Source organism: Oryctolagus cuniculus, chromosome 15 (assembly GCF_051225735.1).
Source record: "Oryctolagus cuniculus isolate XC-2025 breed Fujian yellow rabbit chromosome 15, ASM5122573v1, whole genome shotgun sequence".
NCBI classification, from domain to species: Eukaryota; Metazoa; Chordata; class Mammalia; order Lagomorpha; family Leporidae; genus Oryctolagus; species Oryctolagus cuniculus.
In genome coordinates, this window is record NC_142881.1 from 36,278,022 (window position 1) to 36,304,057 (window position 26,036).

At 44.5% G+C, this 26,036-nt stretch overlaps 1 protein-coding gene and 1 long non-coding RNA gene across 21 annotated transcripts in view; one reads left to right on the top strand and one right to left on the bottom strand.

Annotated features, from left to right (window-relative positions):
• The window catches only part of PLCE1 (phospholipase C epsilon 1), a 311,578-nt gene that overhangs the window by 27,228 nt on the left and 258,314 nt on the right, over positions 1-26,036 (bottom strand). For 9 of the 20 annotated variants that reach the window (XM_051823419.3, XM_051823413.3, XM_070057584.2 and 6 more), the window contains exons 19-27: positions 22,864-22,993; positions 19,531-19,572; positions 18,545-18,666; positions 17,588-17,705; positions 13,882-14,013; positions 11,977-12,267; positions 7,505-7,668; positions 6,111-6,372; positions 3,980-4,098 (exon numbers count right to left, since the gene is read on the bottom strand). In XM_051823419.3, coding sequence (XP_051679379.3) covers positions 3,980-4,098; positions 6,111-6,372; positions 7,505-7,668; positions 11,977-12,267; positions 13,882-14,013; positions 17,588-17,705; positions 18,545-18,666; positions 19,531-19,572; positions 22,864-22,993 — 1,380 coding nt within the window. The remainder of the gene's footprint in view (positions 1-3,979; positions 4,099-6,110; positions 6,373-7,504; positions 7,669-11,976; positions 12,268-13,881; positions 14,014-17,587; positions 17,706-18,544; positions 18,667-19,530; positions 19,573-22,863; positions 22,994-26,036) is intronic. The other 11 variants (XM_051823420.3, XM_051823418.3, XM_089314716.1 and 8 more) reach the window with 3 other exon arrangements.
• LOC127484156 (uncharacterized) lies at positions 15,893-20,190 on the top strand. Its single transcript, XR_007910925.3, has 2 exons — positions 15,893-16,542; positions 16,857-20,190. It is a non-coding gene; the product is annotated as an uncharacterized LOC127484156 (long non-coding RNA).

The following is a 26,036-nucleotide window of genomic DNA, read 5'->3' on the forward strand; positions in this document are numbered from 1 at the left end:
GTATATATTAATTCATTCAAAATATGAATTAATTTATGGGCAGCTAACAGTGAATCAAACATTATGCCTTACTGTGGGGACTCAGGGACAAATGGGAACCTCAGTGAGCTTTGTGATTGACAAGCTGGAGGAAGAAATCCTAAAGATGCAAGCAAAAATACAACCACGCAGGCCTTTGACTAATTGGCTAAAATTCAGATTGAATCTGGCAAAATGGTGACTGGAGGTTTGACATGTTTTAGCGTGTATTTTATTTTTATTTGGGGTGGGGAGGCAATCTTGGCTTTTTCATTCTGCTTGCACAATTTATTTTCATTTGATCAGTTTTACTGAGGTAAGAATTGTGCATTATGTAAACCTATGAACTGTCACTATGTGTTTACGTGTGTGTGTGTGTGTGTATGTTTGAGAGACAGACAGAACTCAGAACTCAATCTAGGATTCCCCTGTGGATGGTAGGACCCAGTCATTTAAATGATCACCACTGCCTCCCACGTCTGTATCAGCAGGAAACTGGAATTGGGAGCTGGAGCCAGGTATGGAACCCAGGTGCTCCTATTTGGGATGTGGCCATCTTAACCAGCATCTTAACTGCTAGGCCGAATGCCTGCCCTGGCCTGTGCTATATTTTTTAAAAGGGGAAATGGTCACCAATGTTTATAGAAATCACGGTGTCCGGATTCTCTTGAAAATACAAAAGATCTGTTGACACTACATGGCAACAAACAGCTGGAGCTGAGAGCTGGATAGCAGCTGCCCTCTGAATGACCCATGAGCTCTCTGCTTTCAGTCTCTGCCCAACCCCTGAAATGCATTTCCATCATCCCCTTGTCACTTGACCCAGCTCTGGATTTTGTTATCTCTGGTATAAACTTTACCCTGAAGGCAATGGAGACCTAAGGGAGGGTTTTTAACAGGGAAGTGACACAATCAGAATAGGTTTGAGATAGCTGTGCTAGGGGGGCACCTAGAGGACAGAGGAGGACAAACCCAGAGGAAAAGAGATCAGTTAGGGACTCAATGCTGGAAGCCAGGTGAGAATGAATGACAGCCAAGGTAGCCAGGGGTAGAGCCAGATGAATAGATTTGAAAGATACTAAGGAAACAGAATCCTCACGTGGTCAATGGAGGGCCATAAGAAAGAGGGAGAAGTCAAGGATGACCTCTAGCAATGTAGGGTGATGCATGCCATGGTCAAAGAAAGTGTTTAGCAAGCAATAAATGCTGCTTCCTGGGAACCCAAGGGTGGCAGGGTGTGATACAACAGGAGCTCCTTAACTCCTAGCACACAGCTCCTACGAATCTTGGAGTCTACAGAGCAGTAAGAGCATCTCTTATTGCTGATGAGATGACTGGCAGCTGAGTAAGACCAACGCGTGATTAGGGGTGGAATTGTAAGCCCAGCTGCCAGACTCCAGGGAGACAGAGGAGATGGAGATTGAGCCAATCAGCTCTGGTCAGTGACTGGATCAGTCACATTTACACCATGAAACCTGCAGAAAAATTCCAATAATGGGGTTCTGAGAGGGTCCAGGTTGGTGAACACACCAAGGTTCTGGGAAGGTGGTCTGGATGCTCCATACCCTTGGTCCTATACCTGGTGCTATGCATCCCTTCCACTAGGCTGATCTGGAGTTGCACCTTTTAAAGGGAACTAGCAATAGTAAGCAAAGCACCTTCCTGAGTTCTGTGAGTCAGTCTAGTGTGGGAACTCCCTGAATTTATAGTGGCTCCGCCAGAAGTCCCAGGGACAAGCTGGGACTTGTGACTAGCATCTAAAGTGGGCCTGAGGCCTTAACATGGGGATGTGGCATTACCTCTAGGTAGACAGTGTTAGAACCAAATTGAGTTGTGGGAAACCCAGCTCGTGCTCAGAGTAGGAAAAGTGGTATGGAAAGACATCAGGTGTCTGGGGTGAGCAGTGTTGAGAGTCAACAGCTCACTCACTGAAGATCTGTGGGATCTTCAGCTTCCTGTGAGATACTGATGTCATGAAGCTCTGTTGTGCTCCTCTGAAAGCCTCTGATGCCTGCTCTTTGGAACTAGACGGTCCCTGCTTGTCAGTCCTCCACATAGGGCCACGGCCTAACCCTCTCCACCTTAGCTATAGTGCTGTTCTCAGCCTTGGTGGCACACTGCAGTCACCTGGCAGTCTTTAGAAACACCAATGCCTGGGGCCCACCCTGAGAGAGGGTGGTTTAATCAGTGCAGGGAGTGGATGGGCATGGGGATTTTTTTTAAAGTTCTCCAGGTGATGCAAATGTGCAGCCAAAGTTGCTATAAAGCAACGAAGCAGAAAGGAGGAAAACCCAAGAAAACAAGGTCAGGGACAGAGATAAAAGAAACTGACAGGGAGGAAGGAAGGAAGAAGGATGAAAGAAGAAAGCAGCGCTGGCTATTTGGAGGTGGCGGTGGAGGTTGTCCAAGCCAGTGCAGAAGCTGCCTTTCTTAGCTGAAGTACAGGATTGATACAGAAGTGACCAGGTTATTAAACACATCAAGAGGGTAACCAGAGGACACACTTCTAAGTGCATTTTCAATTTACAGGAAGCACAATGGAATTAACCAGCTAATTAAAGCAGCGTTTCTTGTTTAAGTGAAGCCATCCTGCATTAGTGGGTTGAGCTCTGGTTCAATGGTTCTTGAACTCTAATGGACATAGAACTTATGCAGGGAGCTGGTTAAAATTCTGATTCTGCAGCGGTAGCCCTTTTCACGGTGTCCAGCTCCCATCCCCAAGGGTGCACATTCTGCCTCTCCCCAAGCAGCAGGTTATACACTGCCAGCAATGCCTCCTGCACACCCCGATCCTGCTCTGCCTGTGACTGTTGCCCCTGGACTGCTGAAGAAGCAAAGGATTTTCCTGGTTTAACTTGAAATTTCCAGAAGTATTCAAGTGGCTCCTACTAGGATTTGGCTAACTAGCCTTCTCCCCATTTTATTTATTTGGGCTGATTTGCTTATTTAGCTTTGCCCTACTTTATTCATTTTGGCTGACTTCCCTAGCAAGCACATTAATATCTGCCTACTCATTAAGAGTATGGGATTTGGTACTAGATGGTCTTAAGTTTAATACTGTTCTGCTGCTTGCTATCTGTGTGACCTCAGATATACTTAGCACTTACCTCCCTCATCTGTGAAATGGAGATACTAATACTACCACAAGAAGTTATTAAGGGGATTGAGTTAGTACATAAGTAAAGTGCTAAGAGCCAAGTTTCATCCACTGTTTTTTTAAAAAATTTTTATTTTTATTTTTATTTATTTGACAGATAGAGTTAGAGAGAGACAGAGAGAAAGGTCTTCCTTCTGTTGGTTGGTTCACCCCCAAAATGGCTGCTACAGCCAGCGCTGCGCCAATCCGAAGCCAGGAGCTGGGTACTTCCTCCTGGTCTCCCATGTGGGTGCAGACACCCAAGCACTTGGGCCATCCTCCACTGCCTTCTCGGGCCACAGCAGAGAACTGGACTGGAGGAGGAGCAACCGGGACTAGAACCTGGTGCCCACATAGGATGCCGGCGCCACAGGTGGAGGGTTAACGAAGTGAGCCATGGTGCCGGCCCTTTTTTAAAATTTTTTAAAAATGATTTAAGAAAGAGAGTGTATGTATATGTTCCTGTTCACTGGTTTATTCGCCAAATGCCTACAACAGCTGGGACTTGGCTGGGGCTGAAGCCAGGAGCTGCAAACTCATGCCAGGTCTCCCAAGTGGGTGACAGGAACCCAATTACTTGAGCCATCACCAGAGCCTCCCAGGTTCCACACCAGCAGGAAATTGGAGTCTAGAACCTGAGCCAGGAATTAAACCCAGGCACTCCAGTGTGGGACCTCTCAGCAAAATGCCCACTCTCACTATTGTTATTATTTTTATAGCTGCCTAATTAATGACTCTCACTGGCCACTTTGTTGTACGACAAAAAAGTCCACCTTCAGTATAGCGATCTCCACAAACACGCTGAGCAGAACAGAAGTTAATTACCAAAGAGGCTGGCAAGGCACTGCCTGAGGGATTTTCTTCCATCCTTCTGCTGTTTATGAATAAACTGGAGATTTCCAAGACTTCATTGTGGAGGTTTCGCAGCTGAAGATGTCGATATCCTGGAATAATGCACAATTGGGAGACGCTTGTTAACACACACTGTTGAACTCTGCAAAGACGACACGCCAATGAAATCAGCAAATGACAGGCAGAAATGGCCCCTAAAAAGGGCTGCGGAGGGCAAGTCCAATGCCTTTCAGCAAGAGAATGCTGCCCTCTGCCCTCTGGAGAGGGTCCTGGGCCACCCAGGGGGGATCAATTTTTCCACATTCTACTGTTTCTAACTTAGACTCAAAACCAGAAAACCTCAGACTCAAAAGGCTGTGGGACAATCTGATCTTTTTGATACTAAAGCATCTACAGATGCCGTTTGACAAACATTCTGTCTTAGAGACACTTTAGTGATGCTCCAGTAATAGATTTGTTAACTAAGTCATAGTGTGAGTACTGTATGTATAAGATGGAATAATATGCAGCCACCAAAAGCAGTAATGTGGATGTATAGTTACTAACAAAACAAATTGTTCACTATATATTTTAGTAGGTGAAAATCAGTAAGTTGCAAAATGCTAAAATTAGCAGGAAGCCAATTTATTCAAAATATATCTGTATGCTCATGTGTTATATACATGGACAGAGAAAGCTTGGAAAAGATGTGCAGCAAGAGGGATTATGTTGAAGAGATGGAAAATGGATAATTTTTTTAAAAGATTGCTTTTGTAGCTCTGTATTTTTTTCTTAATTCTATAATAACTGTGAGGGATGAACTGTGTTTCCCCCATTGTACCCCTGCTACTCGTATGCTGAAAACTTAACCTTTAGTATCTCAGCATGTGACTGTATTGGGAGACAAGACTTTTAACCGGGTTACAATCAGGATCATTAGCGTGGGCCCTCATCCAACATGACTGGTGGCCTTTTAAGAAGATGAAATGAGGACACAGCTGGAGACATTAGACATGTGCACAGAGACCAAGTAAGACTACGAGAGGACACAGCCAGAGGGTGGCCAGTGGCAAGCCAAGGAGGGGGCCTCTGAAGAGAATACACCTGCTGACACTTTGTGATCTTCCAGCGTCAGAACTATGAGACAATAATTTATGTTATTGTGTTCTGCTTCGGAGGTCCCAGCAAACACACACAGTGGTGGGCGGCTACTGGCACAACGGAAAGAGAGAACTAGGAGGAGACCAAGGAGGAGACTGTAATGTGTTTGTGGGGCTCAGAGGATGGCAGCTTGGTGTGGCTAGAGGAGGAGAACCTTGGTACTCAAAGTAGATCATCAGAGTCAGCATCTGTGGGAGTGTGTTAGAAAGGGAGAATCTGGGGCCGATGCTGTGGTGCAGCAGGTTAACACCCTGGCCTGAAGCGCCAGCATCCCATATGGGCACTGGTTCGAGTCCCGGCTGCTCCTCTTCTGATCCAGCTCTCTGCTATAGCCTCGGAAAGCAGCAGAAGATGGCCCAAGTCCTTGGACCCTGCACCCACATGGGAGACCTGGAAGAAGCTCCTGGCTCCTGGCTCTGGATCAGTGCAGTTCTGGCCATTGTGGGCATCTGGGGAGTGAACCAGCGGATGGAAGACCTCTCTCTCTCTCCTCTTCTTTCTCTCTCTGCCTCTCCTCCCTCTGTGTAACTCTAACTTTCAAATAAATAAATAAATCGTAAAAAAAAAAAAAAAAAAAAGAAAAAGAAAGGGAGAATCTTGAGTATTACCCAGGCCTGCTGAATCAGGATCAGCACATTTTTACCAAGAGCCTCCAGGGATTCCTACACATATCAAAATTTGAGAAGCAATGCCCAGGCCAGGTGCAATAGGCCAAAATTTCTTGGAGGGCCACACAAAGCCAATGTGGAAGCCAATAGCTCCGGCCTTTGCTCAGGAGTTTCCATCTTTGCCCTAATCTGCACCTAACACTCATCCCCCATGTGTAACACTGGACATCCGCCCCGCTCGCCTATGCCACTACCACACCCTGAAGCTCCCGCCCTTTGCTTTCCTCTCCTTACATCAGTGCCTGCTTTCAAAGTGCCAGAGTTAACTGTGGGTGCTCTTGGGAATTTTATTCTACCTCTTTTTAAAGCCTTGAGTGGAATGATTCTCTGGGCGGTTACTGCTGAACTGTTGTTTTCCACAACTGCGAAACGAAGAAACACAAGGTCTTCAAAGTGAACCCGGAACAGAAACTGTTCGTTCCACATGGGGTTCAGGGTGTTTCGGTGGATGGGCTTCGTGCGGAAATGGCAGCTGTCCAGGGGCATGCCCAGGACGTCCACTTCAATGCACGGGCTTCCTGTGCTGTTACTGGGGCACACGTTTTGACCAGAGACAATCTGAAGGGGGAAGAAAAGAGTCAAAGTCACTGCAGACGAAAGGAAAACAAAGATGACCTCTGCACCTCACCTCTTCCCTCCACGGAGAAAACCAGACTGGACAAGGTCAAAGATGAATAAAACTACTGAGCCAAGAAAAGTGATTATAATCAGGTGACCCCATGGCTGGAATCATGTGAAAAGCCGATTTTTGTCAACGGCATTCGCTTAGCTGTGACCTTTGAATTGCCAAGACTTCAAATATCTTCAAAGCCAAGTAATTAAGAGCAGGAGACCTTAGGAAAAGAAAAGTTGCTAATATTCTGCTCAAAATGCTGCAGGAGTACTTTCTACAACTTCAATTCCTTTTCCTTGAATAGTTTAGTTTTGGAACACCTCACAGGGTATATGTTGCTAAAATGAATTTATAGCTTTCTGTAAACAGATAAAATGCCACTCGACTCTAACTCAACTGGTCAAAGAGAAAAGGGACTATTGTCCTACTGTCTTAGGGAAAGAAAGAAAAGCAGTTCGGATGGCAGGAAAATCTGAAAATGCGGTTGTCCCAGGGGACTGGGGTGTCCTGCGCGGAGGGCTGCTTGCCATTCTTCCCGCGGAGGGAGAGACGAGATCTAAAGGAGGAGGGAGGAGATGACCTTGACCACCCTCCCTCTCTTTCCTATCCTCCATGCTGCTTTTCTTTCTCTGTTCACTAGGAGGGAGCAAAAGAGCTTGAAATTGAAGTGAAGAGTTAGGGCTGCTGTGTTCTTAAGCAGAATCGGTACAGTTTAATAAGCTAATAGGTGACAAAAGCAATAGAAGACAGACGCAAGCAAGACAAAGATTAACCAAAAGGGGGAAAGGTGCTTAATTGTTTCTGTATATTCATGCCAGTTCGTCTGATCCTACAGCTTGTTGGAGCTTATGAGGAAATGACTCTACTCATGGTTGTGGGGCAGACAGAACTACATCAGCAGTGCCCCTGGTGAAGGGGACCTCACAGCTCCACCACAGTTCCGCCTATGTCTAACCAGGGTACAAGATATCACTTTGGGAACTAAATCTGCACCCTCGGTGACATGACAGCTTCGTAAGGCCTTGAATTCAAAATCTGTTCCTACTCCGGACATGTGATGATGAGTGCCCTACTTACAGTTAAAGAGTAGACAGCAGGCTCCATGTTGTCCAGATCCCTTTCCAGTGGAGAAAACTTCTGGTGCATGGGACAGCTCTTGTCCCACAGAACTGGGGGTTTCAAAACATAACCGCAGCCACCATTTGCCTCAAACATCGCAGCATTTAAATGCAAAGGGAGATCTGCAAAACAGAGAGAGCCAATATTTCCTGCTACTCTGTCATTTGAGAGTTGTAAATTTAAAGTTCGAGAAAATCTTGCATTGATTTTCCCTAAGCTCGAGCCTGAAGAAGACATCATCATCCACTCATCCCATAGACTGATGAGTGCCTACTCTGTGCCAGGCTGTTAGGCGCTGGAAGAGGAAGCCAGGAACAAGAGAGAAAAAGCCCTGTACTCCTGGAGCTCACAGCCTGTGGGTGAGCCAAGTGTTTCCACCACAACCAGTTCTGCCACTTAAAATCTCTTGCAAATAAAATTTACCACATCCATTTGAAAAGTCTTGTATATTGCCTCATTTTATACTGATTTTTGGAAAGAAATAATGGTATTTCTTTATCTCCAAACACCAAACCATGCAGATAATTATATGGTCAGCTCTTGCTACTTTATATGTAAGCTAAGGGGTGGGCATCGTAGCAGAGTGAGGACACCTGCATCTCAGAGCACCGGTTCAAGTCCCAGATACTCCATTTCTGAGCCAGCTCCCTGCTAATGCATCCTGGGAGGCAGTAGATGATGGCTCAAGTACTTTGGTTCCTGGAACCCATGAGAGAGATCTGGAAGAATTTCCAGGCTTTGTCCTGGCCCAGCCTTGGTTTCTGTGGGCATCTGATGAGCAAACCAGTAGATGAGAGATCTCCCTGTCAGTCTGCATTTTCAAAGGAATTTTAAAACAATTTAGAACACAAAATGCAAGAAAGTTTTAATTATACAAGAACCCATAGAAAAATAGCTAGAAAAATAACTTCTTGAAATATCAATTTCAACCCATTAATCACAAAACTTCTGTCTCTTTTTAAATTGTAGTTAAATACGAAAAAAGTCATCACATATGATTCACATCATGTCCACAATCCCCTCAACCATAAACTTCAGAAATCTTCACAAAGGCTCTGAGTTTTTTGGGGCCAAATTTTATTTGGCAGAGTTCTCTGATGAATGATCCAATACCTGCACTGTTTCTGGACTCTTACACACTCACACGCTCATGTGATGGCTCCAGTCTGTATCAAAGTTTCCCAAATGAGCAAAAAGTTTATGGGACACACCTGCTGAACGTTTCCTCTGATAGATTCCTTCCATGTACGGCCTGAACTTTGCTCTATGGACCAACATCAAGGAAAAGTGTGGTAAGTGCTTTGGAGCAAGAAGTTGGCTTTTGTGTCTTCTGTGTGTGAAATAGTTCCGTGTATGTGGGGTTGGCCTGGCTTGTGTGCAGGGATTCCTGGGCTAACATGTCTGAGACATACGAAAGCTCCTTGGGTATTGGGGTCAAGTCCGTGCACTGCACCCCATCTTTCTTTAACGTCCTGATGGGACCAACTCATGGTAGCCCTGTGGTCTCATCTGCAGAGGCAGAAAATCCTCTTCTTTGGCCACTCTGTGACAGGAACGTTGACATGGCTAGGATGGCTAAGAGGGTGAGGCAGACTGGCTCAACAGAGAGGAGCAAATATGAAATAGACATATAAAAATACTTCAAAAGCTCCTGGAACATGGAATTCAGATAGATTTATATAGGTATCAAAATTTTTTTGAAACCCATATAGTTTTTTTTTTCACAATACACATTTTCAGGAACTTTAAAAAAATCTCTTTGTATATTAATAACAGGAATAGTAGCTCATACTTTCTGCACTCTTGGACTCCCACTCACTCATGAGTAGATTCTTTTAGTATTCCCATTTTTATAGATAAGAACACTGAGGCACTAGGAAGTAGAAACATCCAAGGCACACAGCTGGTAAGTGGTGGGAACAAGGATTCCAACCCAGATGGCTGGAACTAAGGCCCCTCCTCCTGACACTGAACCACATAATACGATAATGTATGAGAGTCCCTATTCTAGCATTTGGTGCCCAGTGAATGGAAATTATATTATGATCATGCTACTTATGGTTTGAAGTCTGATTTCATTAGCACTCTATCTGTCCTAATAGCTTTCCAAAAATGTAAAGCACGTTTTTTGTTGACAAAGATCTCATTTAGTGACCCAATATGTAAAACTGATCCATGTGGAGCCACTCAATTTTAAATAAAGAGGAGGCTTCACATTTAGCTCTCCTCCTGTTCCCTGGGAATGGTCCCAGAAATTCATCTGGGGTTATTATTTGAAAACCCCTGTTCCAGCCAAGTGAGAGGGCAGGCATGAATCAGTGTCGCCCTATGATCTCTCTACATCTCATACACGATGGTGGTAGGCCAAGAATACCTTTGCCTTTATAGTCTTCTACTCATTTGGAGGCCCTGTTGTAAGTGGACACCACAATCATACTATTTTCCCTGCATTTGGGAGCTCAATGCGTTCTGCTGCACTGAAGGATGGCCCAAGAAGTAGCAAATCCCTGTGTCTTGTTTGCCTGGGGCTCCCTTTGCCATTGGTGGAGCCGGCGTGTCTGCACTGCACTTGGCACTAAAGAAGATTGGGCATATCCCAAACCGAATGCATTTCCATTTCCTTGATAAAATTGCTTTGCTAGTTATTTCAGTTTACTTAAAATATTTTGGTATCAAGGGTGCCAGTGGACGCAGAACCACAGACTGGGCCAGAGATGTGATCCTACAAGCCACTCGGGAAAGATTGAAAAGAAATGGAAACTGACATTTTTACAACTTTCACCCCCAAAGTATTTCACTATTATTTCCATTTGCGAGCCCAAATCATACTGTTTTTATAATTTATCAAACACACTTTATGATGGTTAATATTTGTGGAATGCTCTTCATGTGCCAAGAGCTATGCTAAATATTGTCCTTCATCCACATCATCTTATTTCATTTCAATAGAAAGATGTGTATGCGACAAGGGCCAAAACAAACAAACAAACAAAAAAGACTGCTATCTCTAAGCAGATGTCTTTGAGGTCAGTCACAACTGGGTACTGTCAGCATCAGCACTGAGTAGCTAGCTGGCTGGTCCCAGAGCTAAAGCTGCGGTTTGACCTCCGCTGGAGTCAGGGTTGTGCTGTGGTTTATGGTTCAGCACAGTTAGTTAGTATCTGATACAGTTCACGTGAGAGGAATGATAAGGGCTGCTCACTGCTTGACTGTTTTGTTTAAAGGAGACTGTGGTTTTGATTGTGCTTCTAGGAAACATTCTTTATGGAGTCTTTCCTTACCTCCTGTAGCTTCCCTGCTGCCCTCTAAAACAGCATGGAAACAAAATGCTTTATCCTCCAAACTCCCAGAGTCCTTGGACTTCTCATTGCAAGCCATCCTGTGACCTTGGGCTAATTGTTCATCTGAGAAACGGGGATCATGACGGTACCTGCACCTTGGGGTGTTGTGAAAATTAAACGAGATCAGGGTACACCCGATATAAAGGGTCAGGTATTCACAGTGCCAGGAGCACGGTGAGCATGCAGGAAGTGGTAGCTCCCTCTGGAGGCTCAGGCCTGGTGTCACAGTCTCGTAGATTATGGAAACATGAACACTGCTCTCTCTCTTCCTGCAATTCACATCCTTGTTATCCCTTGAATAGCTACTGTTAAGGTACTTCCCTTTATTCTCCTTTTCACATTTCAAAGTGGTGACAAGAATGTAAAAAAGAAAAAACGGTTTTAACTCACAGCATGTTAGACAATTTTTTTTTTTTTGGCTGCAAGAATTGCATAGTGAGACAGGTTCTAAGTAGCATTAGGAGATCCCTGCTCAGAAATATTTTTATAAACCAAGTGGGCACAGCTCTAGTTTTTGCTTAAAAAGTGCTTTTCAAAAATGGGAGCAAGGGGTGGTGTTCAATCTAGTGATTAAGATGCCCACTTCCTGCACTAGAGTGCTTGGGGCTGGTTCCTGGCCTTGGCTCCTGAGTCTAGCTTCTTGCTAACGCAGACACTGGGAAGCAGTGGTGATGGCTCAAGTAGTTCAATTCCTGCCACCCACATGGGAGACCTGGACTGAATTCTTGGCTCCCAGCTGTGGCCCCAGCCCAGTCAGCTCAGGCATTTGGGGCTGAACCCATGGATGGAGGCTCTCTAACCTGCTCACCCCCCCCTTCTCTGCCTCACAACCAAATCAGTTTAAAAAGGGAGGAGGCAGGGCCAGAAGACTTTGGAGGCCCCTTCGAGGTTCTTCTCTATCACCTGAACTATGAAGTCTCAGGGCCACAGTTCAGTATCAAACACCCTTGCTTTCCGCCCTCTGTATTTTGACCCTGGGGTTCTGTGTGTAGCAGTCTGGAAGCTCCTCCCATTGAAACAATGGTGCTTGTCAGCCGCATTTACTGCAAGGTCAGATACAAAGGAGAGAGGGGAGGCTGCGCCCATTACCGTCCGTCTGGTAGTTGAGGGCCACGAGCTGTATCCCATGGAGCCAGAACATGAGGGGGCTGGGGTTGGAGGAGTCGATGCGGGTGGCGGCCGGGTAGGTCCTGAGCAGCTGACAGGCGGTGTGCTGGATCAGCTTCTGCGAATACCTGCGGCACAGCCGTTTGGCGGCATTTTCATTCAGCGACGAGATGTGGTAGCATCGGGGAGTTCGAATGAGAGCGCTGAGCGACGTGGCGGGGTTCAGAGCGGAGGGCGTCTCCTCCCAGTTCTGGCGAATGCCTTCACAGAAACCTAAACCCCCCCACAAAAGATGAGGCTCAGGTTAGGGGTAAAAACCCCATCCTTTCCCAAGGGAAACCCGCACAGCTTCCCAGCAAACAGGTGTAACACAGAAAGACAGCAGAAGTCAGCTCATCACCCTGAAACATACAGCTACAGAGTTGTAAAATGAGTGTGTGGGGGGCGCAGCGTTGTGGCATAGCGAGTTAAGCCACCACCTGGGAAGCTGCATGCCACAGGAGTGCAGGCTGGAGTCCCGGCTGCTCCACTCCTAATCCAGCTCCCTGCTAAGGTGTCTGGGAAAGCAGCAGAAGATGGTCTGAGCGATTGGGCCCCTGCACTCACATGGGAGACCTGGATGGAGTTCCAGGCTCCTGGTTTTGACCTAGCCCAGTCCCAGCTGTTGTGGCCATTTGGGGAGTGAACCAGTAGATGGAAGATCTCTCTTGCTCTCTTGGTAACTTTGCCTAATAAATAAATAAATAACCTTTAAAGATAAAATGAGGCCGGCGCCGTGGCTCACTAGGCTAACCCACCACCTAGTGGTGCCGGCACACTGGGTTCTAGTCCCGGTCGGGGCGCAGGATTCTGTCCCGATTGCCCCTCTTCCAGGCCAGCTCTCTGCTGTGGCCTGGGAAGGCAGTGGAGGATGGCCCAAGTGCTTGGGCCCTGCACCCCATGGAAGACCAGGAGAAGCACCTGGCTCCTGCCTTCAGATCAGCGTGGTGCGCCGGCCACAGCGCGCCAGCCGTGGTGGCCATTGGAGGGTGAACCAATGGCAAAGGAAGACCTTTCTCTCTGTCTCTCTCTCTCACTATCCACTCTGCCTGTCAAAAAAAAAAAAAAAAAAAAAAAAGAGTAGCAGTACTGATTTGAATTAAAAGCCTGGGCATCCCTGGCCTCAGGACCTCACTGTGCCATAGGTATACTCCCACAAATACACAGCAAAATAAAAATTAAAAACTGGAAGCAATCCAAGTATTCGACCAGCAAGGAGGTAACTAAATCAATGAAATGCTTAAATAAATATCCACCCAATGGAATACCACACAGGCATTAAACAGAGTAAGGCAGACACATGTACAGAAAGTTATGTGAAAAGTTATAGCAAGTATAAAAGTTATACAAATATGTTCATATTCCATTTGGATCATCTTAAAAAGGCATTTATTTTTCTTGAAGAAAACACAATAAACTTAACAGTGGTTACCTCTGAGGAGCAGCACCAGGACACTGAGAGAGGAAAGATTTTTAATAATATTCTGTATTGTTTGAGCTTTTAACTATGAGGATTTATTACTTTCACAATAAAAAGTAATTAGAAATAAAATGGATATATCATCTGGCGTTACAATGGCAAAGAGAGCAGTTTCCAAGAACCACCAGAATGTTCCCAGGTGCCTTCAATTCTTACTTTTGAGGCAAATAGTATGAGGGCATGTTCAATGAAATGCTATTTGTAGTAAGTTCAAAGTGAAAATTAGCAGTTTTAAAGACATTTATACCACACTTGGACAATGAGAACATTCACGAAAATAAAAAAGGAATTAAAAACTTCGACAGTGAAATATCCTAACCATGGCACATGCAGAATCAAGCAAAAATATTGTAAGAAGGTGACTTTACTTTTTCCAGATGTTTTGTTAAACGATGCTGTCTCCCCTGGGCTCATTCTGCCCGGATTGTTGCCAAAAATGGACTTCCTGCTTTTCCTTTCTTTTCCTCTGCTAGAGCCAGATGCATTTAGAGTTGACAGCCCTGTTCCCATAAAATGAAAATAAATAAGCCAAAAACTCCAGGCAAGGGAACTCAACATTTTCCATCCCTGTTCATGTTTATTTTGAAGTTCTACTACTCCCTTATAACCCAGCTCAGAAGATCTGCTAGCATTTTTAGCACCATTAATAATAGTATCGGAGGCAATTATAGCAAAGTTTTTATCTCTGCAATAAAAATGATGTGCTTCTAACCTCAAAGTCATACATGTACCTGATTGGTTGTATACCAGAGAGATTTTGAAAAATTCCATGAGAAGAAAGTGCTGCAATCACTATTTAATTGTCAGGGCCTAATTACTCAATTTTGGGAGATTAAAAGAAATAATTCTGGGACTGGCACTGTGGTGTAGTGAGCTAAGCCGCCAGCATTCCATATGGATGCCGGTTCATGTCCCAGCTGCTCCTCTTCTAAGCTAGCTCTCTGCTAATGGCCAGGGAAAGCAGTGGAAGACGGCTCAAGTGCTTGGGCCCCTTGCACCTGCTTGGGAGACCCGGAAGAAGCTCCTGGCTCCTGGCTTTGGATCGGCTCAGCTCTGGCCTTTGTCGACATCTGGGGAGTGAACCAGCGGATGGAAGACCTTTCTCTCTGTCTGTAACTCTCTCAAATAAATAAATAAATAATCTTTAAAAAAAAAAATGGTTCCTATTGTCCCAGGTTAAATTCCTGCCAGTGAGGCTTGACCTCTGTTCCTCAATTTCCTTATCTACAGAATGGGTGTGATTATAGGAGCTCACCCATAGGTTAGTCTGAGGAGTCTGTGGGGAATCAACTAAGATGATAATGCGTTTTCATGGCTTCTCCTTCTTGCCTTGTGCCCAACCATTCCCTGGGTGCCCCATGACTGTCACAGTGCCTTCAGCACAGCAGGAGTTCAGGACATATTTGCTGAATGAGGAAATGAATGCACTTCACACAGACCTGGCTCCAGTGTGACAAGGAGGATGACAAAGCACCAGTGATCTACAAGTCTACAAGTACGTACACCTTTGAGTCATTCATCAAGCTGAAGCAGCATTTAGGAAGTCCTCTTAAAGATGAAAATGCACCTTCCAAGAACAGAATTAGAGAAGACAGGCTGGAGTATTGTTAAGAACATAACTTTAGGGGTTGGCATTGTGGCGTAGGGAGGTAAGCCACTGTGTGGAATGCAAAAAAAAAAAAAAAAAAATCTTAGAAAAGAGAACATAGACTTTAAAGAGAGGAAATTGAGGCCCAGAGAGGGGAATTATTGGGGTCAAGCTCACAGAGCATGGTAGTCACAAGTCCAGATCTCTGACCAGTGATCATGCCATCTCTAATATTTCTCATAGAATGCTGTACTGTAACTGTGGATAACTAGAGTCCCTGTAGGTACCTGAGCACATGCCTGTACATGCAAGCAGTTCCCAGAAGAGACACCATGATGACTTTAAGAGTCCCGGTACTTCACAGGGAACCCTGGCCTTGTGACTTTGGACCATGCGTGGCAAAGGGGACCGGGAAGAGCTGGCCAGGTTGAGTGCTCTGTGCAATGGCCTGGAAGCTGCAAAGACTGTGATGTGTATAGGAGAGTGAGGGACACAGGGGGCTGGCGGGAAGTAGCTGGAAACTGAGTTGTAGGGCGAGATGATAAAAATGCTGGGTCCTCCCATTTTCCTCTTAGAAGAGCACAAAATACAGGTCAGTTCACAAAGTGAATGTAACTGAGAAAGAAACCCTATGCGAAAGCAGGTATGGAAGTATGGAGGGATGCGTCCTTAAAGATAAGACAGTGTGACGGAAAGAACAGGACGCAGGGAGCTGAACGTGGTCATGGGGGTCTCCGTTACTCATGGGGGCCTCAAACCACATGATCTTTGAGTCCCTCACTGCTCTGAAGTTTTTTTTTTTTTTGGCATATGACTCCTGGGAAGGGAATTTGGAAAGACGAAAAGTGAAATACATTGAAATTATAACACAGCAAAATCAAAATCAATGCTGCAGCCACTGAACATTTTATGGTATTTTCTTCATGGTCATCAGAACAGCCATGGTAACAATAAATATTTTAAAGGTGTTCCAGCAGCGATTCTGGCAGCACAACTCAGTTATTTGGAGAAAGGAAATAAAGTTGGGGAAAGAAAAATGTAAGACATTTCAATTACTTAGAAAGCATTAAAGTACAGTATGCCTGTAGGAATGTGTGCTACATAAACACTTTAGAAAAAACAACATACTTGGACTTTTAAAAATAAGCCAAACCACCAGGCGCTTAGCCTATGCCTCAAGTCAGAAGCGGCAGCAAACGAGCCCTTGACCTCTCTGTGATTCTCTATTGGCACAGAATCTTTATCTTTCGCGCTGATTTCAGACGTCTTTGGGGATCTGCGCTCCTCATCTACTCTGCGCTCCAGAAGCCAAGACAAAGCCAGTGGAGCGGCTTGGCGGTTGCATCAGCTGCACTTCTAAGGCATAAGAGTTGCAGCGAGCAGGAGCCTCGCACGGAGTGGGCTTCATACAGGATCCCTCGGGGAAGGCCAGGCCGGCCAGGTGAGCAAATGTGACCCAACGTACTTGTGTGACCTAAGGTCATGACCTCTGAAACGGAAGCGAGGCGTCTAAGTCCCGGCATTCCTCTGAAATCTCTGCTGGCTATGCGGCCGTTCATCTCTGCCTTGACACGAGCGGACGAGCAGCTAGCAGACAAGTAGCAGCAGCTGCCAGCAGTTTAAAGACAGTTTACGGGAGAAAGCTTAACAGGAACAAAGTTCGATTTATGGTATATTTGTTCCTTCGAGGGTGTGAAAAGGCCACCGGTGCCTCATTTTTTTTAATAGTCCAACACCTCTGTCTCATTTTTCCAGGTGCAGTGTGAGAAGTGGGGTTTAAGACGTGCTCTGGGGGCCGGAACCCGCATTCAGCTCATCTTGGGAAGAGGAAGGCAGGTGTGTGAACGCCCCCCTCTAGACCGTGGCCACATACCCTGTTTACCAACACTCAGGCTGCCCCTCCAAACCAGCCCTCCCTTGTCCACAGACAGCCTGTGCAAGGGAATCCCTTTTCTCGGGACAAAGAAATGAATTTTACTGACTTCCATAATTTATGGGCTTCCCTGCTTGCCCCCCGTCTTCTGGGGTCCCGTCTATGAGCCATCTGATTGGATGAATACATTGACCATGCTCCCTGACAAGAAGGGCACTGCTGATGTTGTGTTTTAAAATGGAGACAGTATAACCCCTACCTCTTAGAATTAGTGAGAGTCATCAAGGAGAGGACCTCCATAAAACACTTAGCACAAACTTCGATACTTAAGTAGTTAATATATTTAATTATTAGATTTCCTTTGTTTTTATCGTTGTTATTAACTATTATGCAAGGAAACTGTGTGGTCTGGAAATGAACATCTTATACTGTTTTTCCTCATAAACACCAAAGCCAATGATAATCATAACAGATATTTAGAGAGTGTTAATACGATGATTTCAGCAACATGATTTCTTTATTTTGGTAGCATTCACAGTGCCCACTGAACTAAACAATATATTTTCATCCTGTGGTGCAGTTAAGTGTTAGAGATGATCTTGCCCATTCTTACCTGGAAATTTCACGGCTTGGCAATAGATGACGAGGTCAGAAAGCTCTGGTGCAATCTGTCTGCTTTCTTTTTTATTTTGAGGAAGATAAAATTCCTCTCCCAGTTCCATGTCATATACCTACCAAGGGGAAATGATACCCTTTTACATGGAAGATTTATGCTGGTTCCCCCAAAGTCCCAAAGCTCATTACCTGCACTTGGCTGCCACCAGGAGAGTTTCCCCCTGCTCTGTAATTATCCATACATTCGTACCAGTCCTCACACTTTCCCTGGGGTGAAAGCTGCTAGGTCATGGGGCGAGCTAGTGCCTCCTCCATCTTCCCTCGGGGCTCAGTCCATGGTCTTACTTGTGCAACAGTCAGTGGACACTTGTTGAATAGGTGGAGGACTATCTCCTGAAGCACAGGGTGTTAATGTATTTTGTTTATTTTCCAGCAACATCGCTGCCGCTGGCTATGATGCACTCAGAGTCCATGTGCTGTGAGGTGCTCGAGGGAAGGGTCTGGGGACTGCAGGTGTCTTTTCTATCCTCAGTGTCTAACACGATGCAATCTGTCCCCATTCAACTTCCTGCCCCTCCCTTTGAAGCTTCTTGCAATTCCCTGAACACAAACACATCAGCTTGTCCTCTTGGCCTGAATGCTCTATTTTTCTCCTTCTCAAACATCACCTTCCCCAGGAGCCTTCCCTGATCCTCTGACAACCCGGGGCACGTATCTGAGCACTGGTGATACGTCTATCTCCGTCACTGGACCACCTAAGCCACTTTGGTGTCTACCACACTTCTACTGTCAATAGGCACTGGTCGGATGAATCAACGCCTGGCCTTGCCAGAGTTGGCGTCTAAAGGAAAACCAAGGGAAAGTTGGTAGGAAGGGACAGAGGAGGTGGAATCTCGCCTGGAACTGACGGGAGTACCACAGCCCAGGTGACACTGAGCACAAACCGTTCACCTACCTTTCCTTTGTTGCAAGCCGAGTTATCTGCTTTCTTTATCCTTTTGGGGATTTCTTCACTGTACTCAAACTGAAGCTTGTCATTACAGGACTTGTTTTCAGGTCTGTCTTCCAGAATGTTGTCTGAAAACCAGTTAGCAGGCTTCAGTGAAAGAGAACCAAACGACTTTCAAGGCTTCGTGTCCACCCCGCAGGGATCCAGCTACTTGTACCTATCTGACGGATGGAGGTTCTGGCTACCTACTACGGAAATGATGGCTTGAAGCACAGTTTTAACAATGGGGTTGAAGTGTTTATTTTCAATTTAATTAATAGCATATAGACAAAATAGAGATGGAATACTCATTTTCATAAAGATGATGAGAACTGTGAACCCATTATGGAAGATACTCTGTGTTGAGAAGCTGACAGCACACAGGTTTGGGAAGGATTTAGTGGCCGAAGCACTTCTAGGTAGGAACACATGATGGAATCACTCTCACTTTAAAGTGAACCTACTCACTTCTTCCTGGAGAAATGTCAAAACCAGAGGGGAAAAGATATATTGCTAAATACAATGCAAAATTTTCACAATTATAATTAATTTGAAAGTAAGGTTTTCATGATTGGTATTAATTTATTAAGTGATAATAACAAATTAAAATATGCTATATCATAGTACGACAGATAAGTTTATGCTTTGCTTTTCCCCCCCAGCATTTCTATTCCAAATGATTCTAAAGGTGCTTGGGCTATGTTATGATCATGCTCTCTGAAAATGAAAACACCCTCAAGACTTCATCCTCTCATCAGACCACAGACGTTTACACCAATACATCCTTATTCCAAATCAGGGCCACGCAGGCTGCCAAGACGTAAACGAGATAAATCATTTCTTTACATTTGGATTCACAGAGGTGTCACACTTTCATGTGAATCAGGCCCAAGAAATTGGAAATGAATGCTGCCATCCATGCAGTGAAAATGCCCGGTTCAAATGGCCTTTACCTTCCTGACCGTTAGGAGCAGGGGAAGCAGTAAGGACGTCTGCTACAGAAAAACACAATCAGAAAGGGGACAAAAGGAAGGAGAAGTGAGACAGAAAGGCAGACAAAGTAAATTAAGATATGCAGCCAAACATAAACAACAACAGCTTAGACTACAAGATAAATGGAACAAGAAATGTTTCATAGAGTTATATTTTGAGTATTAAGAGGTGCAACCATTAGCAAGAGAAGACATTATGGTTAATATTCATCATGCCAGTGGCTGCCACACTCATGTCATCTATTTCCAGTTCCTTCAAATGGACAGAAATTAATTTATTAGTAATGTGCAGTCATTGTAAAAGAATATGCCTACACTGGGTTATTAACTCAAATTTGTGCTGCAGTAAATATTCAAAACTAGTCAAAGTAAGCGACAACATTGGGGAAAAGAATCTACTTTACTTCTTTAAATTTCATTATATGTCATAAAATTCAGAGAAATAAAAAGTGAGAAGAATCAGACAAAAAGCCAACAAATTAACATAAGATAGAAAGCAAAGCATAAATAATGATAGCTTAGATTATAAGATAAATGAAACAAGAAATATTTTAGAGATTTAATATTTTGACAATTAAGGAGTGCAACCACTAGCAATAAGACATTATTGCTAACATCAAATTTAAATAAATAAATATTCATTAAGAATTTGTTACACAAAAGGTAGAGTCATGATTCCTAAAATGTGTAACCTCACTTGCAACTTCCTTAGGCTTTTTGGGTGCCACAATTCTGTAGGTTGTAATCATGGCACTTTTATAGACCAAAGGGGCAAAGAGGTTAATTCCCCTCCTTTTGCAGCTGTCTGAGATAAACCTGGCCCCTGACTTTAGAGATGGGATCTTAACCTGGCACACCTGCAAGGGCCCTGGGAGACCTGAGAAGCTCCTGCAATTGCTTGTATGCAGGGTTGATTTCTCTTGGAGGTATGCATCCATGGCTTCCTTCTGACTTGCAAAGGGACCCATAAGTCAAGAGCCCTAGAAACCTTTGAGGCCCCTCTAAAAGCTGGAGCTGGTTCTCCACTCTGCAGGCAGGTTTTTGCTTTCCTTTCATCCCAGCTGGAGATTGTAGTAACAGTGGAGAGATGAATGTGGCACCACAAGCACAATCAAAAGCCTACGCTTGACAAGGCATTTAACAGTCCTTGTACGTGTACGGAAGGTTCCATGGGACACGCCTCAGTGAGGGACAGCGAAACTGCAAGGTCTGTTTGGGAATCCTCCAGTCCGAGGACCTTTCAGTGAAATGGGAAATGGTCAGGTGGCGGGAGTGGAGTGGCACAGTCAGAGATCACAGGTGTTAGAAGCTGGGAGAACGTCACCAAACACTGCTCAGACCCTTCTCATTGCGCATCCGAGGGACCCATGGTGACAACAGGGAAAGGACGTTCCCCAGGGTCTCGTAGCCCACTGGGGCAGAGCCTGGTGGGGCCCCATTTTCCACTGAAACTCTGCATCAGTACGTGTGGGTTTTAAAAAATGCGTGCAACTAACTTAGAAATTCAGTTTGGGTAGGGTTACATTTTGCTCTCCAGACTGAAAATAAGCCAGAAAGATCCTTCCTCCATCTGTTCATTTTATTTGCAAATCAAAACATCTATAATAATAATTTTTTACAAGGCTTCTCCTTTCTCTGTTCTCAAAAGTAGAGAAAGAACACAGGAGTAATTGACGATAGAGAGTGAATTTGTCTTTCACTGGACTAACTTCTTACAGAGGTAAAGGACATCTGGATTGGTTGAATTCTTAAGTGTGGTTTTCGCTTCATATCTGAATTGTTTTAGTCTTTTCTGGGATACTACCATAACTACAGTAGAAATCCATGGGAAGAATAACTCCATATAAAAATATTCACATTCCCACGACTTCTCAAGAACAGGCTACAAAGAAATGATCTTGATTCCTTTTAATCGTCTGTTATTATATGATGAGATCTATCCCTTGTGTTATCTGATGGAGTTTCAGATCAACTAAATAGATTCTTAAATTAATAGTATGAAGCAAAAATCAATAATTATTAAGGACACACATTAATTTTTAAAATTTATTTTCATTTCATATGAAAGAGAGCCAGAGTGAGTGAGTAAGAGTGAGTGTGAGTGGGCGGGGGGGATTGAGATTTAATCTGCTAGTTCACTTCTCAAAATGCCTGTAATAGCTGGAACTGGGCCAGGCCAAAGCCAGGAGCCAGGAATTCAACCCAGACAGGAATCCACATACTTGAGCCATCACCTGCTGCCCCTCAAAGTGTGCATTAAAGGAAGCTGGAACCAGAAGCAGAGCCAGGGCTTGGACCCAGGCACTCTGATATGTAAGGTGGGCAAACCAAGCAGCATCTACTGCACCAAATGCCCACTCCTAAGGACACACAGGAAGTGAACTTAGTCTGGTATCATATTTGGGGGTAGAAGATGGGGCTGTATCAGTGAAGGAAGCTCGTGGAGCCAACTGTCTGGAGCCAGAGAAGTAGCAACTTGGAGGAAGGTGGCTCACCTGGTCTTGGCACCAGTGGCAAACAGCTGCTAGTCTGGGAAGAGCTCCATGTTGAGTTAAACAATGTTCTACACAGAAACAGTATACTCTGCATGCATAATGTGTATATAAGTAGGAAGCTTGGCATTTCCCCATAAGCACATTGTTATCTTTTAGAAGTTATCAAAACAGTCTACCATCAGCAATGGTACCTGAGAAAACAGTTTGCAATCTCTGGCAAGTGACACTAATTTAGTACACAGGAAATACATTTTAAACCCAATTCTGATGTGAATGGAATGCTTCCCAAGTTATCTGTAGTTATCTCTCTGGTAGGCCAGAGGGAGGGAAATGAGGATTTTTTTCTATATCTCCACACCACCAGTGTGAGCCAGAAAAGGAGAGCACAGAGTGGCGATGCTGCCCCCTGCAGGTGGTGCTGGGGAGAGAACAAATTTGGCCACAGACTACAATTCCTCTGCAGAACTGAGAGGATGGGCTTCTCTTTCTCCAAGAATCCATCTCAGGAATGCCTCACCCCACCCCCACCCCCACCCCCATGTGGCATCCTGCACCTTCTCTTCTTTCCCTGAGAGGTGACCATGGTAACTAACAGAAGTCTTCTTTTACTCTCTTGGTCCTTGCTAAGTAACTGGGTTCAGAAAGTCTTGGACAGGTATACAACAATCTGCATTATTGGTCTATGGGAAAGTCAACATTTATTTTTGGGAAAAAATTGAAAAAATACCCCAAACAAGCAAAAGCCAGAAAACCAGCCAAGCATTTCCCTGCACACAGCATTAGGTTCTGAATCTCTTACCATCTGAAAGGGATTCATAGTCATAGTCATATTCATCCTCTTCATCTTCTTCTTCTTCATTATTGGCAGGTGGGGGGTTGCCATTCCCACCATTATAAGCCTGTGCTTGCATGGAAGCTAACTGATGAGCCTGTAGAGAGAGCAATACTTCAATGCCCAGCTACCGAACTGTCATCTGTAACCGTCAAAACTGCATTTAAAGCTCAGCACAGTCACTAACCCATTTTCACTCATTTGGGATAGGCAAAAAATATCTCGGACTCACTTGAAATGCAAGTCAACACTTAGGTGGATGTCAACCTCATCCAGGAAGAATCCTGGACCTTTTAGAAACAATCATGAAGAAACTGTGTGGTGCCTAGGACAAACCATCCAAGAGACACCTTCAGGGCCCTGGGGAGCCACCAGCAGTCCCAAATGACTGAAGAAGTTACTCAGGGGGCTGATGCTGTGGTGTAGTGGGTAAAGCTGATGGCTGAAGAGCCAGCATCCCATATGGGTGCTGGTTCAAGTCCCAGCTGTTCCACTTCCAATTCAGTTCCTTGCTAATGCACCTGGGAAAGTAGCAGAGATGGCCCAAGTCCTTGGGCCCTGTGCCCTCATGGGATACCAGAAAGAAGCTCCTGGCTCCTGGATTTGGCTGGCCCAGCTCTGGCCATTGCAGCCATTTGGGGGAGTGAAGCAGTGAAAGGAAGATTCTCTCTCTCTCTCTCTAACTCTGCCTTTCAAATAAATCTTAAAAAAAAAAAAAAAAAGAGTAAATTAATGCTATAACTAGTACTCAAACAGTACTTAACACTTTGTGTTTCTGTGTATGTGCGAACTGTTGAAATCTTTACTTAATATATACTAAATTGACCTTCTGTATATAATGATAATTGAAAATGAATCTTGATGTGAATGGAATGGGAGAGGGAGCGGGAGATGGGAGGGTTGCAGGTGAGAGTGAAGTTATGGGGGGGGGGAAGCCACTGTAATCGAAAAGCTGTACTTTGGAAATTTATATTTATTAAATAAAAGTTAAAAAAGAAAAAAAGAGAGAGAAGTTACTCAGCCCAGCTGTGTAGGAATGCTACGTCTCTGCTAAAAAAAACCAATTTCTTAAAATAAAGCCCTTTGGCCTCCAGAATCATGTCAGAATCCCTATGGACAAAGAGATTAAAGGAATAGCTGGATTGGGGCGGATGTTATGGTGCAGTGAGTTAAGCCACTGCTTAGGAGGTCTCTGCCATCTCTTGGGGGCCTGGGTGGAGTTCCTGGCTCCTGGCTTCAGCCTAGCCCAGATCTGGCTGTTGTGGGCATTTGGGAAGTGAGCCAGAGATGGAAGATCTCTTTCTCTCTCTCTCTTTCCTTCTCAAATAAACAAACTTAACAAAATGAAAGATAGTTGGTTCAAATAAGATTTTTTCCAAGAGACATCATCTGAATGGTAAATCAAATCAACAAAACAGGCTTAGAAACTTTAGGAAACCTAATGTGTCCAGCCAGGGAGGTCATTTATTGAACATAGAATTGTGTGTATATTTAATATCTGTACATGTGAATATATACACATATCTTTTAAAGTATGTATAATTATATTACACAAAATGGCATTCATAAAGAGGCCAGTTAAGGTTGACACCACAGGCTGCCTACCTGTTTCTGTGTCACAGAGCCCTCTGGTAGTCTCATAAGCTAGGATCCCTTCTCAGAACGATGTTTAAATGCATAAAACAAAATGATTACAGAAGGAAATAATGTTCAATATAGTCACCACAATGTTACAAGGCACATTTGTGCTATCAGAATGTGTGTGCTTCCTTTACCAACAAAGCAAACACATAATAATGGTGGGCCAGGCAATGATGAAAATATGATGAGCATAAATAATTCTCACGGAGACAAGTGTTAGCAGAATGGTGAAGTTACAAGAAAAAGCCATCATCTCCGCTGGTGACAAAGGCATAGGTGCTGCCAATGTTACCGTGGTCTGTTCCTCACACAGAAGAAATGCCAAATTTCAAGTAGAGGTTAGAGGAAATAAGGATTTTTTTCCTTTTATGTTCATCTGCTGCTTGGATTCTATCTGTAGATATTATCAGGGTTAAGAATTCCTGTGATAGAGTCTGTATTCAACCTTGGAATTATGTGTGTTTAAAAATAATCCTCTATTCTAAAATGTGGTTATAATAACTTTATAATAGAAATGTATACATAAGGAAGACATATTTAGGCTGTGTCTATACCTAAAGTATTTTACAACATGGTCTGTCCCAGAAAACTGAACACTGTCTGGGCTGGGATTTTCCAAGTGGGTATATGGACCCCTGTGGGTGTTAAAATATATCATGGGAAAACTGAAAAAACAGTAACCATGAAGCACAAGGAAACTTTTCAGATGGTGGCTTAACCAAACTGAAGCCCACCCCTGCCACAGGGCTTCACAGAGCCTTCCTTTACTGTGCTAAAAGGCAATCACGGTTCCTCAAAAGTCTGTCTCCAGGGCAACATCTCCCACACTTATTTAACCAGGGATTTGTTTCCCCTTCCTTTTCTCAGAGCGTCTCATAGGATGAGTGCCAGACAGTGTTTGAGGTAGGGGTAAGAGGAGACAGCTGGCTCCAGCGGGACTAGGCAGGAGCAGGTCTCACTCTTCCTTCTCCCCAGTGCTTGCCATCTAGTGGAACTATTTGAGTCTAATGGATCAGAGTTCTGGGACCAAGTCAAAATCCTGGAGGATTCTGCTGGGGTGCAGTAGGAGGCTCAAAAGAGCCTTAGCACAAGACTGAGGCAGAAGAAGGCATCGGAATCCTTGCTGCGGGAGAGCTCTCTGCATGCAAAGAGCTCAGGCCTTCTAAGCCAGGGCTGGGGTCTATGCACACTGGCCTCCGGGCATCCACTGGCCTTATGGGAGGCCAGATCACCAGGTCTAGACCCACTGCCTGTCAGAGCACTGAAGGGCCTTGCAGTGTGACAGTGGAATCACTGAAGGTGTTCCCTGGGAAATCGTCCTGGGTTTGCAAGCACTTTGAGACAACAGGGAATGGGATTCCACTGCCCCAGTCTTTCATAAGGAGGAAGAAGTAGGTTGTGGAAATCATATTGTGGTCAGCGTCAAAAGTTCAAAATGGTTTGTTTGTTGGTTTTTGAGAACTTGAAAATGTAAAGAGGTGATTTAGCTAGAGTAAGCA